The sequence below is a fragment of the Xenopus laevis genome, chromosome 2S (assembly GCF_017654675.1).
Source record: "Xenopus laevis strain J_2021 chromosome 2S, Xenopus_laevis_v10.1, whole genome shotgun sequence".
NCBI lineage: Eukaryota > Metazoa > Chordata > Amphibia > Anura > Pipidae > Xenopus > Xenopus laevis.
The window spans coordinates 14,997,971-15,013,970 of record NC_054374.1 but is presented as its reverse complement, the minus strand read 5'-3'; the positions used below and the strand labels follow the sequence as shown (position 1 = coordinate 15,013,970).

The 16,000-nt window shown below is 40.8% G+C and overlaps 1 protein-coding gene across 2 annotated transcripts in view; it reads right to left on the bottom strand.

The window, feature by feature from the left end:
* The window catches only part of crybg3.S (crystallin beta-gamma domain containing 3 S homeolog), a 76,588-nt gene that overhangs the window by 11,936 nt on the left and 48,652 nt on the right, over window positions 1-16,000 (bottom strand). For both annotated transcript variants that reach the window (XM_018248853.2, XM_018248854.2), the window contains exons 12-18: window positions 12,291-12,417; window positions 8,948-9,090; window positions 6,895-7,021; window positions 6,063-6,095; window positions 4,199-4,308; window positions 3,153-3,279; window positions 2,917-3,056 (exon numbers count right to left, since the gene is read on the bottom strand). In XM_018248853.2, coding sequence (XP_018104342.1) covers window positions 2,917-3,056; window positions 3,153-3,279; window positions 4,199-4,308; window positions 6,063-6,095; window positions 6,895-7,021; window positions 8,948-9,090; window positions 12,291-12,417 — 807 coding nt within the window. The remainder of the gene's footprint in view (window positions 1-2,916; window positions 3,057-3,152; window positions 3,280-4,198; window positions 4,309-6,062; window positions 6,096-6,894; window positions 7,022-8,947; window positions 9,091-12,290; window positions 12,418-16,000) is intronic.

Sequence of the window (16,000 nt, the reverse complement as noted above, 5' to 3'; positions counted from 1 at the left end):
GTTCTACCAGCCCCCCTGGATGTAAATACTTATATTTTGCATATGGTTTAGCTCTTACAAGCAACTGCATAGAGTCTAGGAATGCACCGAATCCAAGATCCTTGTGCCTGGCCGAACTGAATTTGCATATGTAAATTAGGGGTGGGTAGACAAATCAGGTGACTTTTCATCCCAAAAGAAGAATTTCCACTTTTTCATTTCCTGACCCTAATTTGCATATGCAAATTAGGTTCGGACAAATCTTTCAGCAAGGATTCGGGGATTCGGCCGAATCCCAAATAGTGAATTCGGTGCATCCCTAATAGAGTCACTCTCCTAACACAATTATAAAACACAGTTTTGGACCAGTGCCAGTCCATGTATTCCTCTAAAAGTGATTTTTTTTTTACCCCAATACCAATATAGCTTGACAGAAGCAATGGGTGCACTTTACAGCAACAGCCGTACACGCATTACCCTCGCATGATATTGGGAGATGAAATAATGACTTAGAAAAGCAAACAGAAATAACAAGTGCTGGATTTGTCCTGCTACAGTATCACGCGTACGAGAGGGCAATGCATTATTAGCACTAACCGGAGAGCCTCAAGTCTTTCCAAGGACATAACTGAACAACAAACTGATATTCTCTTTGGCATATTTTTTTGGATGTTACAAAAAACAAGTGTCGGATTAGAGGAAAGAACTATTTCCAAGTTTAAAATGATGGCAGATGTTGTTTATGTAGAGTTTGCCAGCATTGTGCACTGCTACGATTTCACATTCCATTTGCAGGCCCTGATGTAAGTAGTAAAATATATTATTATAATAGGCCAATGAAGTTAGTATTTGTAAAGAAAATGCCATTTTGCTTCTTAGATATTCCTTAAACTATTCCTAAATGGAGCAACTTGTTCATATATCTGTTACCATGTTATGAGCTGCAGGGGGTCCATATCCCCAGAATTGCATTTCATGGCACCAGTCGGATTCAGACCAGCAGCATACCAGCTAAATGTTCAAAGGAGTCAGGCCTTCCAGTTCACTGCACATTGTTTCTAAAAACATCTGACATGTTCCTTTAATTGAGGGTAATTGAAATCACTTATCCTGGGATTATCTTCTCCAGCAGAGGGGCCCAGCAGGGAGCTGATAAGCAGTGTAAGTGACTGATGTCAATTGACAGCATACAAACAAATGGTACAGCAGAATCACATGTACCAGTTTATTTTAAGGTGGCCATACAGGGGCAGATTAAAGCTGCCGATATCGGTCCTTTAGACCAATTCGGCATCTTATCTGCCCATGTGTGGGGGCTCCAGACGGGTCCTCCCGATTGATATCAGGCCAAAAATGGGCCAGATATCGATCAATTGATTTTTTTTTTTGAAGTATTGTTTTTCATTCGTAGTATTGTAATCCGATCGTTCTGCCCCACGGCCCAACGTTGGAATTCATCCGATATCGCCCAGTCGTTAGTGGGCATATTGGGTTAAGATCCACTTGTTTGGCGACCTTGCCAAATGTGCGGATCTTATAGTGTATGGCCACCTTAAGAGCGAAAAAAATCCCTGTCTATCTGTATAAGGGCAGAGACACACGGGCAGATTTGGGGAAATAATTTGCCCGGCGACAAAACTCTTCTTCAGGCCGACTAATCTCCCCGAACTGCCTTCCCTGCCTTTAGAGACTAGAATGAAAATCGCCGGCAGGATGGCTTGTTTTCCGAAAGTTGCACGAAGGAGGAAACTTCGGAAAATAAATCACTAATCAAAGCTAAAAAACATTTAAATCTATTCACACAATCTGAAATAATGTATAGTAGGGAAGGGCGAATTTGACCCGTTTCGTTTCGCCAAAAATTCACTGCCGGCGAAATGACGCTGACGCCCATTAAAGTCTATGGGTGTCAAAACAATTTTGTTGTGCGATGAATTTTGTTTTGATGCGCATCTTTTTTTTTTTTTTTGCCGCACAACTCCATACAAGTCTATGGGTGTCAAAGGCGAAAAAAATCCCAAATGTATAGTAAATAGCACACTTCTTAATTAGCGATTTGTAGCGGAGTAATGCCTAATTATCTTGTTTCCACTGATAATAATAGCACCACATATAGACTGAGCTCATGTGATGTTCCTCTGCAAGACTCTGCAGTGTTCTTGGAGGAACTCATGGAACTTTCCTTTGCAGGTCTTTATTAACCCAATGATTTTCCATGAGTCAGAATATGCCTGAATCAACCTATTTAACCCATTTCCCTCCATTATTGATCTTTGGCTGGACCTGGGACAAGACCACATTATTTTATCAAAGGCGGACTTTACTTATTGTAAAGCCTAATGTGCAAGCCTAATACAAAGAGTTACAGACACATCTCTCCTTACTACAATTAGCGCCCAGATAAATCTGGGGGGTCAAGTAGAGTTTCTTCACTTGCCCTCTCCAAAAACCACTGTTGGAGGCACTACAGAATGCTGTCACCAGGGAATAAAATCTCTAATTGGCTATGACCATAAAATACCCCTTAGGGGAAAATAAGTAGTGGTCTTTAATGGCTGTTGACTTTACCTTCAGAGTTGTATTTACTATAGGGCAATACAAAGCACAGATTTATGGTACAACATCTTTTATTACATTATGAGAAAACCTAGAGAGCTGTCCCACGATTGACCATGTCTAGGGATGGGCGTATTTTTTCACCTTGTTTTGCCGCGGAAATGACGCCCATAGACTTGTATGTAGAATTTTTTTGCCTCGCATCAACATTTTTTTGATGTCCTTAGACTTTAAAGGACGTCAGCAACATTTCGCCAGCAGCGAATTTTTGACAAAACAAAACGGGCCAAATTCGCCCAACCCTAATCATGTCCCCTTTTTGGCTTTCTGTAAAGGGATTAAAAAAGTCACTAAACTATTGATACTTGGATGGATACTTACAGTCCACTTCTTACCCACACTGACTGGGTATAAAAGTGAAGGTCCCGACTGAGTACAGAATTTACAGCCTCCTCAAAGTGCAGCTCTCTCCCCTCACACGAATCCAGGGAAAACAGACTGAGGGAGGGCTCAGCAAACACCTAACAGGAAGGGGAAACCATTAGGATGGGCGCATGAACTTCAGATGAGCACATGAAAGGGTCGGAAAGAGATAAAGCATGTACATATGCCCTTACATAATCTATTGGCTGGATAAACTTGATCACAGCTGCCGGGCAGCCACAGGATACCATGTCAGGAAAATGCCCCTCTTCAAGCACACACAGGTTGTCAGACGTGTCCCCTTGGTAACACAAGAGCCAGCTGTCAAAGAGATAAGATAAAATTATTTGCTACAGAAAGACTTCATTGGGCCTTAATATGTCAAAAAGTTTTAACAACCACACAAACATGGTTCTGCTAGACTTCAGTTAACTCTGTGATCATCTGTGTGGGCCACCAAAAGGTTTCACTTGGTCACTTGAAAACTGTAACTGTTTTTGACTCATTCATTGGTGTGGAACTCCAAGGCTACAACTTCTGTCTATAGCACTTCAGGGGATAGAGAGACGGACTTCACCGGACAACATGATAATCACGTGGAAACCAGCTTGATAAAATTGTATATACTTTATTGAAACTCCATCTAAAATCACACGCGGGCAGGGGATGTGTGCTTGACGCATTTCGTGACCTCTATGTCACTTCATCAGAAGCATAGGTGCCCTCTACTGGGCTCACACTAAAATAGCAGTTGCCATTAAAATCAAGCAGAAAAACCTGATTCAGAAGATCACAAAAACGTGCACTAGCACAGAGTAAAGGGATATTAAATATCAAATAGTATAAGCTTGTAATAAGGCTATTATAACTGTCAGCACAACTTGGCTGCCCATGTAGGAAACAAAACTCCATTAATATGTGACTGATCATCACAATACACAACTCAAGTAGATATTGTGGAACTGGACCCGTGTAGTAGCCAGCATTAGCTCCATATAATGAACAGCCTGACAATTAAATTGGCTATATGCATTTAAATAACACCCCCCTAATCTATAGTGCGTGAAGCAGAGTTACCATTAGAGTGGGTACAACTGAAGGTCCATGATAACCCCAAAGAGTTTCCATAGGAGACTCAAACTACAGTATCTCCTCCATTTATAAAGATATTGTTTACGGGTGTTCATGGCTCCTGTGTGTCATACTGTATGTTTATATAAAGAAATAAGAATGCGCTTACCATCCTCTTAACACCTTAAATGAGCTGGGTGTAAAGGACTTAAAATCGGACACTTCCTTTGTGAAATCCACGCACTCTCCCCGGAAATTCACGCCACTGTACGATTTTATCTATAAGGCATAAATTGCTATTAAAATATCATATACAGTAAAAGAACTGGCATAGAGTCGGTGAAGGCCCTAGATAGACTAGATACCATAGCCCCCATCAGACATAATAAGTGCCTTGAATACCATTGGTTATTTGTGATGTTGAACACATCCATGATTGAAATATATGCGTGCGGTTACGCGGTTGTACCTTCAATGTTTTCAGATTAGTTATTTGTTGGTAGGCTTTTAATTCTTCCTTTAATTCTTTAAGCTGAAAGATGGGTGCACCAGAGTGTGGTGCCTGTATGTAGGGATGTGTCTAATAAATCTAGATCCCTTGAGAGATACTGGGGGTCATTAATCATCACCTATGCCCATGAACAGTAAACAATGGCAAATTGTTGCATTTATTTTTGTACCTGCAGCTGGCTGGAAAAATCTACTCACTGATTGGTTGCTTTGGATTACTGCCCATTGGTAATTTTGACCAGTGTTGATGAATGAGCCCCAGTTAATTCTGCCCTCAGTACCATGGTAAAGTCAGGTCTGGATTATTATAGATAAGAAGTGCTTCTTAACCTCCTTCTCAGTGGACACAAGTTAAAGGGATATTGTCATGGGAAAAAATTTTTTTTTCAAAATGAATCAGTTAAGAGTGCTGCTCCAGCAGAATTCTGCACTGAAATCCATTTCTCAAAAGAGCAAACGGATTTTTTTATATTCAATTTTGAAATCTGACATGGGGCTAGACATATTGTCAATTTCCCAGCTGCCCCAAGTCATGTGACTTGTGCTATGATAAACTTCAATCACTCTTTACTGCTGTACTGCAAGTTGGAGTGATATCACCCCCCCCTCCCTTTTTCCTCCCAGCAGCCAAACAAAAGAACAATGGGAAGGTAACCAGATAGCAGCTCCCTAACACAAGATAACAGCTGCCTGGCAGATCTAAGAACAGCACTCAATAGTAAAAACCCATGTCCCACTGAGACACATCCAGTTACATTGAGAAGGAAAAACAGCAGCCTTCCAGAAAGCATTTCTCTCCTAAAGTGCAGCACAAGTCACATGACTGGGGGCAGCTGGGAAATTGACAAAATGTCTAGCCCCATGTCAGATTTCAAAACTGAATATAAAAAAATCTGTTTGCTCTTTTGAGAAATGGATTTCAGTGCAGAATTCTGCTGGGGTAGCACTATTAACTGATGTGATTTGAAAAAAACATGTTTTCTGTTGACAGTATCCCTTTAATTAGGAGACATCGGCTTTCTGGCTCCAACTTTCAGCAAGAACCCCATTTGAATCACTATTTTCTCTTGCAGCAATGCATTGCACATTCTATTCTAACCTAGTGCAGGGAGATGTGTGCTAATATTCTAATATTCTATACATTTCACTGCAATCAGAGGGTATTGTTACAGCCCACTGTAAATAGCACGGGGGCACATATCAGGGTCCTGACCCATATGTTAAGAATCTCTGCTTCGGATCAAGGAAGTTGTTTCAGTAATTAACACGCTCATTTATGTAGCAAGGTGTTGCAACCTTTCAAGAAGAGCCAACATTTTTCTAAGGCATTATACATAGTGTTTGATGTAGAGACCCATGCAGGGAGGCCAGGACAAGCTGCAAGCCACATGTTGGATTTCCAGGCCCACCCTGATCATCTTTACAAGATTGTGCCCTGCTGTGGGGCCACTACGGTGCTGTACTTAAGTTTACAAACAGATGGATCTGCTCCAGTACAAAAAGTACATTACAGAGTCACTTACCAAATGTTTAGGCTCATTGCTCCCATGAGGTTCCTGGAATAAAAGGCAACACAAGATTCAGTATGACACTGGGGATTCTTTGTAAAGTCACAAATGTTGTGGCCCAAGTGGACTAATCGTTTGGGGAAGACGTTAGAGGGACAGGCTGATAGCTACTATAGTAACCAACTTTTTACCCCATTTCACCAGTTTACCTTTTAACTAGCGATGGGTGAATTTGACCAGTTTCGCTGAAAAATTCTCGAATTTACTGTGAAATGGTGAAAAATTTGCGAAACGCTTTGAAGTCAATGGGCGTCAAAATAATTTTTGATGTGCATCAATTATGACGCCCGCGACAATTGTTATACGAGCGCCTATCTTGTCCAAATGCAGTAAAGTCAATGGACGTCCAAATAATTTTGACGAGCGAAACTATTCTTCCAAATTTTTTGGACCTGGCAGATTTTTCACCGGCAGAATTTTCGCCGTAGTTTCACAAATTTATTAGCTGGCGGCAAAATGTGGAAATTCGCATCAAATTCACTACTTTTAACTATCAATGATCGAAATTCAGGGATTTTTAAGGAATAAATGATGCAAAAACAAGGCAGTTTAAGTACAAGGAAACATTATAATCAACTATACAGAATTATGTCTGTGAGTGAAGATAAGGACAAAGACCTACTGTAAATGACTCTTCTGCTCCCCCCATACTAATAATGAGATGGAAACCATACTAAAGGTATATTGCACTTATTTATTCACATGGGGGTCATACTCAAACAATGGGGTAGTGGCAGGTTGTCCACATGCCCTACTGACACTGTGTGTAAGAACAAACCAAACTTACCAACAGAACTGGTCTTATTGACATAATTGTGTTATTATTTCCTCCCCAGTCTGCGCAGCTCTTGTATCTGCCTTTCTCCAGGATATACTGCTCCCCGCAGTAATGCTTCTGTTCATAGGCAACCCACCTTGACAACAAGAAATAAGGTGGCAGTGAGAACAGGCCTTGTACAATAAGACTAAAGTCTGAAATAGTGCGTGTGTGTGGGGTTAGTAGCAATAAGTTCAAAAGACTGCTGCATAGTTTCGAGTACAGCCGCCCTATCCAAGAAATAGCGATCCTCTAGCTAATCTTTCAGTTTTTGCATAAAGGTAGGGGCACTAGACATTTTTTTTGTGCTTAAACCCATCAACTTGAAATAGCAGGAACATCATCAGGAAGGTCAACCAGGATTCCATGGGTATTAGAAATACTAACCCATGCACTGAGTGGAACATACTCCACACACATACTCCACACACATACTCTATTTATGGGACTAATTTCTTCTGAGTAAACACATCTTAAAGGAGAAGCAAAGGTTAAAACAAAGTAAGCCTTATCAGAAAGGTCCACTTAAATATACCAGTAAACCCTCAAAGTAATGCTGCTCTGAGTCCTCTGTCAAAAGAAACACAGCATTTCTTTCCTTCTATTGTGTACTCATGGGCTTCTGTATCAGACTTCCTGCCATCAGCGTAAACCTCCTTGCCCTGGGCCTGAGCATGCTCAGTTTGCTCCTATTCCCCCCTCCCTTCTCTGAGCTATGAGTGAGCAGGGAGAGACTCAGGCATGAAGTGATGTCACACCAAGCTAATACTGCAGCTGCTATCCTAAACAAACAGAGCTTCTAAAGCTTTTTACTCAGGTATGGTAAAACATTCTACAGAATAAATATAGCATTCTATCTTGCACTATTGCAGCTAATCTATTGGCAATAAAATGCCTCCGTAGCTTTCCTTCTCGTTTAATTTACCAAATATCCTCCAGCAGTGACCTTCATCTCAGTGAAGCATTTTGCTAGGCAGGGCAGCCAACTTATTCGGTACAACGGACCTGCAGATTATTCCTGACCCCTAAAGGGGTTGTTTACCTTTGAATTAACTTTTTGTATGATGTAGAGCGTGAAATTCTGAGACAATTTGCATTTGGGTTTTCATTTTTTATCATTTCTGGTTTTTAAGTTATTTAGCTTTTTATTCAGCAGCTCTCCAGTTTGCAGTTTTAGCAATCTGGTTGCTAGGGTCCAATTTACCCTAGCAACCATACATGAATTTAAATAAAAGACTGGAATACGAATAGGAAAGGACATGAATAGAAGGTTGAGTATTGAAAAGTAGCAATAACAAAACATTTGTAGCTTTCTAGAGCATTGGTTTTTTATATGGGGTCGGTGACCCCCATTTGATGGAAAGAAGAAGAAGGCAAATATTGAAAACACTCTAAAAAAAAGAAATAATGTCGGCCAATTGAAAAGTTGTTTATAATTGGCCATTTTATAACTTACTAAAAGTTAACTTAAAGTTGAACCACCTCTTTAACATTATTGGGGAGGAGGGGCAGCAGTATTAGGCCAGCCCCCATTTCAGAAGAACGAGGAACATTCTGCCCATGTCTGACGCCAGCGGTGACAAATGGGCAGCACTTGGGACAATTGGCATCATCATTCCAGTCTGTCATTGTCGATTTCTGCTTCCAATAAGGCTTTACCCACTCCTGTGTATTTCAATTAGTTAATAGATGGGCTTCAACTCTGACCATTATTAAGGTAAAAACAGAACAATCATCTATTCTTTCTTTTTAAGGAAAACACAAATAAAGAAATAGTGCATTTTTAAAAAGGAAAAGAATAGGAATAGAAAACAATTTCAGAACAAGGCCTGTGCATTAGACTTCTGCTGAATACATGGCAGCCTATATACAGCATTAGCACAGAGACAAGTTACTGCACGTCAGAGAGAGAGAGACAGGGAAACAAATGGAGATTCGCTGCTGCTTGCTTTCACAGCCTGTTCATGTACCGCTGGGGTAGGCACCTAATAATTGAGACTGACACAGAACGGCAGACACTTACATTCCCTTTTTCACATGAATACTTTGGGTTTCTGGGCCGTAGCCAGCCTGTTCCACGTCAGGAATCCCCAGATTGAAAGCCTCGAGTTGTTTCAGATCTTCTCTGTCTGATTCATAAAGAGTAACAGATGTCTCCATGAAGTCCTGGAACACGAAGGCTCTGTTAGTGTTTTATGCACAGCATGGTTACACACGTGGAATTACACATGGCGCCCCTATTTACTGTATATTCACTGCACCAGAATCTAAACAAGGCCTATCTCTCCATTCAGAGCTATCTCTAAACACAGAGGGGGTCAGGGAACGGTAACAGGAGAATAAGGAGCTATTTTTATCCTTTTTGGCGCCTCTGTTTTGTCTGACTACGGTAACAGGAGAATGTTGGACAGCACTGCCATATTGGTATATAGTCTCCTCCTTGTCTGTTGAATCTATCCCAAAATCAAACATGGTGCACATTTGGCAGATGCATTAAAATAAAAAACAGCTACAACTGCCACCAACCCTACAGGGTAAACAGGGCCAGCCCATGGTTGTGCAGAGGATTGGCCACTGACTCAAAGAGAAATATTTGAAATACAAGCGATGAATGGGCTTGGTTTCAAAAAGCTATGACATGGAACTGGTTGGGTTGCAGTGGGAACCCAGCCATATCAATAGTGCAACATTCATGTACTTTCGATAGATTAGGCAAACAAAGCCACAAATGAGCTACAAATACAAAGAGCTGTGCCAGATGTTAATGCTACAGTAAACTATGGAAATTACAGGGCACATGTAGAAAAGTAGAGCAAGGTGCAAAATATCAGCACAAATTACAATGACTTTTTTACCCATAAAGATTTTTTTCCCCCCAGGATTCCATAAAATGGCATTGCAGCCTGCCAAGTACTCTAGCGTACTGAGATGCAACCAGCGAATCAGTGCAGAGCTCTATACTCTACACCAGTGATCCCCAACCAGTAGCTCGTGAGCAACAAGTTGCTCTCCAACACTTTGGATGTTGGTCCCAGTGGCCTCAAAGCAGGTGCTTAGTTTTTAATCCCAGGCTTGGAGGCAAGTTTTGGTTGTATAAAAATCAGGTGCACTGCCAAAGAGCCTCAATGTAAATTGACAATCCACATACGGGCTACCAAATGTCCAATCACAGCACTTATATGGCAGCCCAAGAAAATTTTTTAAGCTTGTGTTGCTCCCCAACTCCTTTTACTCCTGAATGTTGCTCACAGGTTCAAAAGGTTGGGGATCCCTGCTCTACACTATACTGAGTTTTAATTTTTACTGGCATAGTTCTGTGCTGATATTTGGAAGTGGGGATGGGCATTGCCAGTAAAGTCCTTCGTTGAGCCAATGATTATGGAAACCCCTAAACAACAATACAATGTATAAATGGCATACGGTTAAAGGAGAATTAATCCCTAAAAATTAATTTGGCTAAATTGCCATATTTTATATACTGAACTTATTGCACCAGCCTAAAGTTTCAGCTTGTCAATAGCAGCAATGATCCAGGACTTCAAACTTGTCACAGGGGGTCACCATCTTGGAAAGTGTCTGTGACACTCACATGCTCAGTGGGCTCTGAGCAGCTGTTGAGAAGCTAAGCTTAGGGCTCGTCACTAATTATCCAGCAGAAAATGAGGTTGGTCTGTAATATAAGCTGATGCTACAGGTTTGCTGATTATTAAATTCTGATGCTAATTGCACTGGTTTCTGTGCTGCCATGTAGTAATTATCTGTATTAATTACTAATCAGCCTTATATTGTGACATTTCTATTCTATGTGTACTGTATATTGTGAGTGGGTCCCTAAGCTCAGTAAGTGACAGCAGCACAGAGCATGTGCAGTGAATCAGCAGAACAGAAGATGGGGAGCTACTGGGGCATCTTTGGAGACACAGATCTTTACTGCTAAAGGGCTGTGGTTGCCTTGGGCTGGTACAGAAACCCAAAACATAATGTACAATATATCTAGCCTCTAGTTAGGCTTTAGTTCTCCTTTAAAAGAAACTAAATGAGACAAAAATGAAACCCATTCTTAAAGGCTATGTTTTGCATTTTGTGGGGTACAAATCCCAGCATGCTCAGCCAGCTTTACGGAGCTTGTGGAGAAACACAAGACTGGCTTATCCGGCTTAACATACTCAGCACGAGTGGGTTATTTACAGTCTTTTCAACAACAAAGCACTGATTCGACTGATTGGATATTATACATTTCTGTAAGTGTTATTCATATCAGCTTTTCACTTGTTTTATTTTGAAAACAGCAGGCGGGTACTTATATCATACAATTTTGCGGACTCATAACTGGCATTAAGCTCTCATTGAGCCGAGAAGCATGGAGACGAGCTTCAGTGCCAGCGTGTGCCCATTCTCTGTCTAGCGAGAGTAAGAACGTTCATCTGTAATGTTCTCATGTAATGTTCTATACCAACTCTCACTTATTCCTAAACAACAAATAGTAGAACTGGTTAAACAGGCTGCATTCTGGGACTGGATTGGAGGCTCCAGGAAGGCAATTGTATTGGCACGGGACATAATTATCCCCACGTGTGTGTGTGTACACATGGATAGAACAACGCCTAATTCCTATGGAAAACAATTTCTGTCCCTAAAGCTTTGGTGGATCTACACCAGACACAAATCTACATGCTGAAGAGTTGAATAGAAATTAATTTAAACTCAGCACAATCTGCAACAGTTTAATAAAGGGTCCAACTTTGCATAAGCCTGTGATGACCGTCCTGGTCCTTGGCAATCAATTTTGACAACTGCTGCAGGCTGTACCCCTTGGGAAAGACGTACCCCAAAGAGACTAAAAGGTGCAATTCAATTGGGTGCAAAAACAGAGAGAGGACAGGTTTTTGATCGATCATGCATCATTGGTGGACAAACTGGTTTGCCATAACTAGGGATGCACCAAATCCACTTTTTTGGATTCGGCCGAACCCCCGAATCCTTCATGAAATACATAACCTAATCCGAACCCTAATTTGCATATGCAAATTAGGGGTGGGAAGGGGAAAACATTTTTTACTTCCTTGTTTTCTGACAAAAAGTCATGCAATTTCCCTCCTCACCCTTAATTTGTATATGCAAATTAGGATTCGGATCGGCCGGGCAGAAGGATTCGGCCGAATCTGAATCCTGCTGAAAAAGGCCGAATCCTGGCCGAATCCCGAACCGAATCCTGGATTCGGTGCATCCCTACCCATAACTGGCAGTTAGATGGATCCAGGGTGTGACTATGCAGCATTTTTCATCATTGGGGACCATTCTACTTATGGCCAGGCCCCATCGCCCAACACTGATGACAACCATGTCAGCACAGTGACTCTACTTACAGCTTGGAGATATCGCATGGAGTGCAGACTGCTGCGACTTCCGCCCCACGACTGCCAGTCTGGATACTCTCCTTCTTCTAGGAGATACTGTCGCCCCTTAAACCTTTCCAGATCATAGCCAACCCATCTGTAAATCAATAAAATAATGCTTAAGATTTACAAAATGTAGTAAAAAAAAATTTCAGCAACTAGACATATTCTGATTGGTTGGGTTATCTTCCGTAATACGCGATATTGGTTCTATTCTAAGGAAACTACTAATTAAGGTTAACCGTCAAGCAAGGCATATGACTAAGCCTGGCCCATATCCGACTTTTATGTAGTCAGATATTATTTCTCGATACTGCGTGATTTCTCGAGGTCGGCACTTTATTTCAAATATTAAAAGAGCAGTGTCCATCACCTGCCGCTAGATAAACTTGGTCTGAGCCAATGTATGGTTTTATAACAAGAAGAATTCTTGGAGTGTTGTATTATGACTTATTGGTTGAATGGACATGTACAAACCCCTGTTACAGTAATTGTACCAACCACCTGTGGTGGAGAACCACATTCAGTGACTCAATTGAAGTCTCAATAAATGAACATCTACCAGGTTATAAATCTGCAGCAATTCATGTACACACAACAACCAAATCGACATTTTATTCAATTTCCCTATCGGCCCTAGGCCTACAAGTTGATTTTGGGTTACTGGGCCAAGACAAACAAGTCCATGGCTCAAACCAAATCAAATCATGTAGGAATGTTACTGCCTACAGGTAATGGAGGCAGTGTAATGTTGTTTGAATAATTGTAGGTTAACCACAAAAAAAAGATGTCCCCATATTTAGTCTAATAATATACTGTAAATATTGTGAATATGTAACTACAATAACACCTGTCATGCTATATAATGGTTTGAGCAAGTTTTGTGACTATATCTAATTTCACATTCACGGTGTAGCATTTTTGTAACCTAAACTGCTGTTATACAACATGATCATATTACCCGGAGGGAACAACTCCTACAAACACCAAGCCCATGTATATTACTAACCACAGGCTCAAACGCATACATGCATTATAGAACGTAAGGCACAACAAGCTGGTTTAGCTGAGGCTGAGCAAACAATACCACTGGTATAGTAGAATCCATAACTAGTGATGGGCGAATTTTTCCTGTTTCGATTCGCCGAAAAATTCATGAAATTCCAGAAATGTGGAAAAATTCGGGAAACGCAAGTTTTGTCGGCGACAATTTTACGCTCATTAAAGTCAATGGGCGTGCGTTTAATTAAAAAAACGTTGACGCCATCGAAAATTTGCAGAAAAATTTTCATTGCAATTTCGCTAATTTATTCGACAGGCCGCAAATGCTTGGCGAATAAATTCGCCCATCGCTATCCATAACTATATAAAATGGAAACATCGGATGCAACCATGAATAATCACAGATATATATGATATGGCCAAACGTAACTGGACATTCCTTCTAATTAATGGGATTGTCCATTTAAAGGAAAAGTAAAGAAGGGTGCCTGGTCTAGGTTTTGAAGAACATGATTTTCCCATCTTCTTTCTTTTAAATGACTGCAGAACATACTGAGGCTCATTTATCGACACTGGGCAAATTTGCAAATCAGTGTTTAGCTTTTTATAGCCAGCTGCAAGAAAAACAATGAATGCAGCAATTTGATTGGTTGCCATGGGTTACTGCCCATGGGCAAATTTGCCCAGGGTTGATAAATGAGCCCCATTGTATGCACAGAAGTCTCAGGGAAGGCTTTGTATTGCCCAAGTGTTTAACCAGACTGGCAGAGCATGCCTGATGGAGTGGAAAAAGATTGAGGCATGGTGCTCAGCGTGCACTACCCCTGGCAGGTGTATTTTTCAAAGCACCAGCCTGGAGCAAAAGGTAAGCAAGTACAATCTAGAATTTTTACTTAACTTGACCATTAAACCTCACCTATTTTTGTTAACACAGGAGCCACTACCCCATACAACTTCCCTTGCCAGTTTCAGTAGGATAATAATGCTGTGCACAAAGTAAGATCCATACGGAAATGGCTTTTCAGTGATGTAAGTGCAAGAATATAACTGGCCTGACCTCAACCCAACTGAGCAGTAAATTGGAATGCCAATGCAATCTAGGCCTGATCCCCAATGTCACTGCCCAGTATGAATGGAAGCAAATACCCCCTACAACATCTTGTGGAAAGGCTTCCCAGTGGAGCTGAGAATAAAGGCTTTTTTTGGAACAAATAGAGGACCAACTTCATATTGATACCCTAGGCCATTGATCCCCAACCAGTAGCTCATGAGCAACATGTTGCTCTCCAACCCCTTGGATGTTGCTCTCAGTGGCCTCAAAGAAGGGGCTTATTTTTGAATTCCAGGCTTGAGATCAAGTTTTTTGCATAAAAACTAATTATAGTCCCAAGTAGAACCTCTTGTAGGCTGCCAATCCACATAGGGGCTACCAAATAGCCAATCATAGCCCTTATTTGGCACTCCAATGGACTTCTTCATGCTTGTGTTGCTCCCCAACTCTTTTTACATTTGAATATGGCTCACGGGTAAAAAAGGTTGGGGACCCCTGCCCTAGGCTGTGGAATGAGATGTTGAACAGGCCATATTTTTACATACTTTTAGCCATATAGTGTACGTAAACCTAGTGAACATCAGTCTCTAGTTTGAAAGTATAACACATTAATTTGTAGAAATGTGGAAAACCACCCAAAACAGTTTCAAATGATCAATGACAGCCACCAGCTAATCCCATTTTACACCGGTAATCTCACATCAATGGCTGGATTATGCTTCTTTGATTCAGAGATACAGCCAAGTTAATGCCTCTTTAAAGGGATTAAGCACTACAGTAGTTGGGTTTACTTGTTACTTCATAAGGACATTCGTGCCCTTTTTAAAACTATTTTGACAGGTAGAAATGGAAAGCAGTCCCCTGTAATCCTGACTATAGCATCAGTAAGCAAAGCTTCATCCTATAATTAGCCTTTGTAAAGTAATCCCATGAAACTGTTCACACAAACGCAACTACTGCCTTTTCCATACATATAAGAGATATGGTTTTCATACAGTTGTATATAAAATCAATAAGTAATACATAATACTAATAATAATTTCTTCTCTGTTTCCTTATCTCTTTCAATCTCATTCTTATCATACACGCCATTCAAAGAGGTTGTTTGGGCATAATTTCACGTCAAAGAACCTGTCATTCAGTATTTGATCAGATGTAAGATAGAAACCTCCATCAACTTGGGTGGGAGTTCATCACCTTGCCCTGAAGCCACATCTACGGTAGAAATTGTAAATCAAGAAAGACTAGGGAAACAAGGCAGTTACGTACCAGAACACATATACCCTGAAAGCACAACAAATAATTTTTTATTTTTTATTTTTATTGGTTGTTTTAAAACAAAGTTATCGTAAACATTAATGCACATTACAAGGGATAAGGGTGATGATTTTGGATGGGGAGGCAACTATTGAAGACATGGTCTCTATTTGAAGACTAATCTTTTTAATTTTTAATTATTCTCTGCAAATACACAAATAAAACATTACAAAGTATGGTTTGTACTCTACATTTCTAGCTGCCTTGGTGTGTGCAAAGGCTGCGGCACATGGTTCTTCTCAACACTGTCTCATTGTAGTGATGTGCGGGCTGGCCCGATACCCGCGTGTCGGGCGGGTTCGGGCCGACC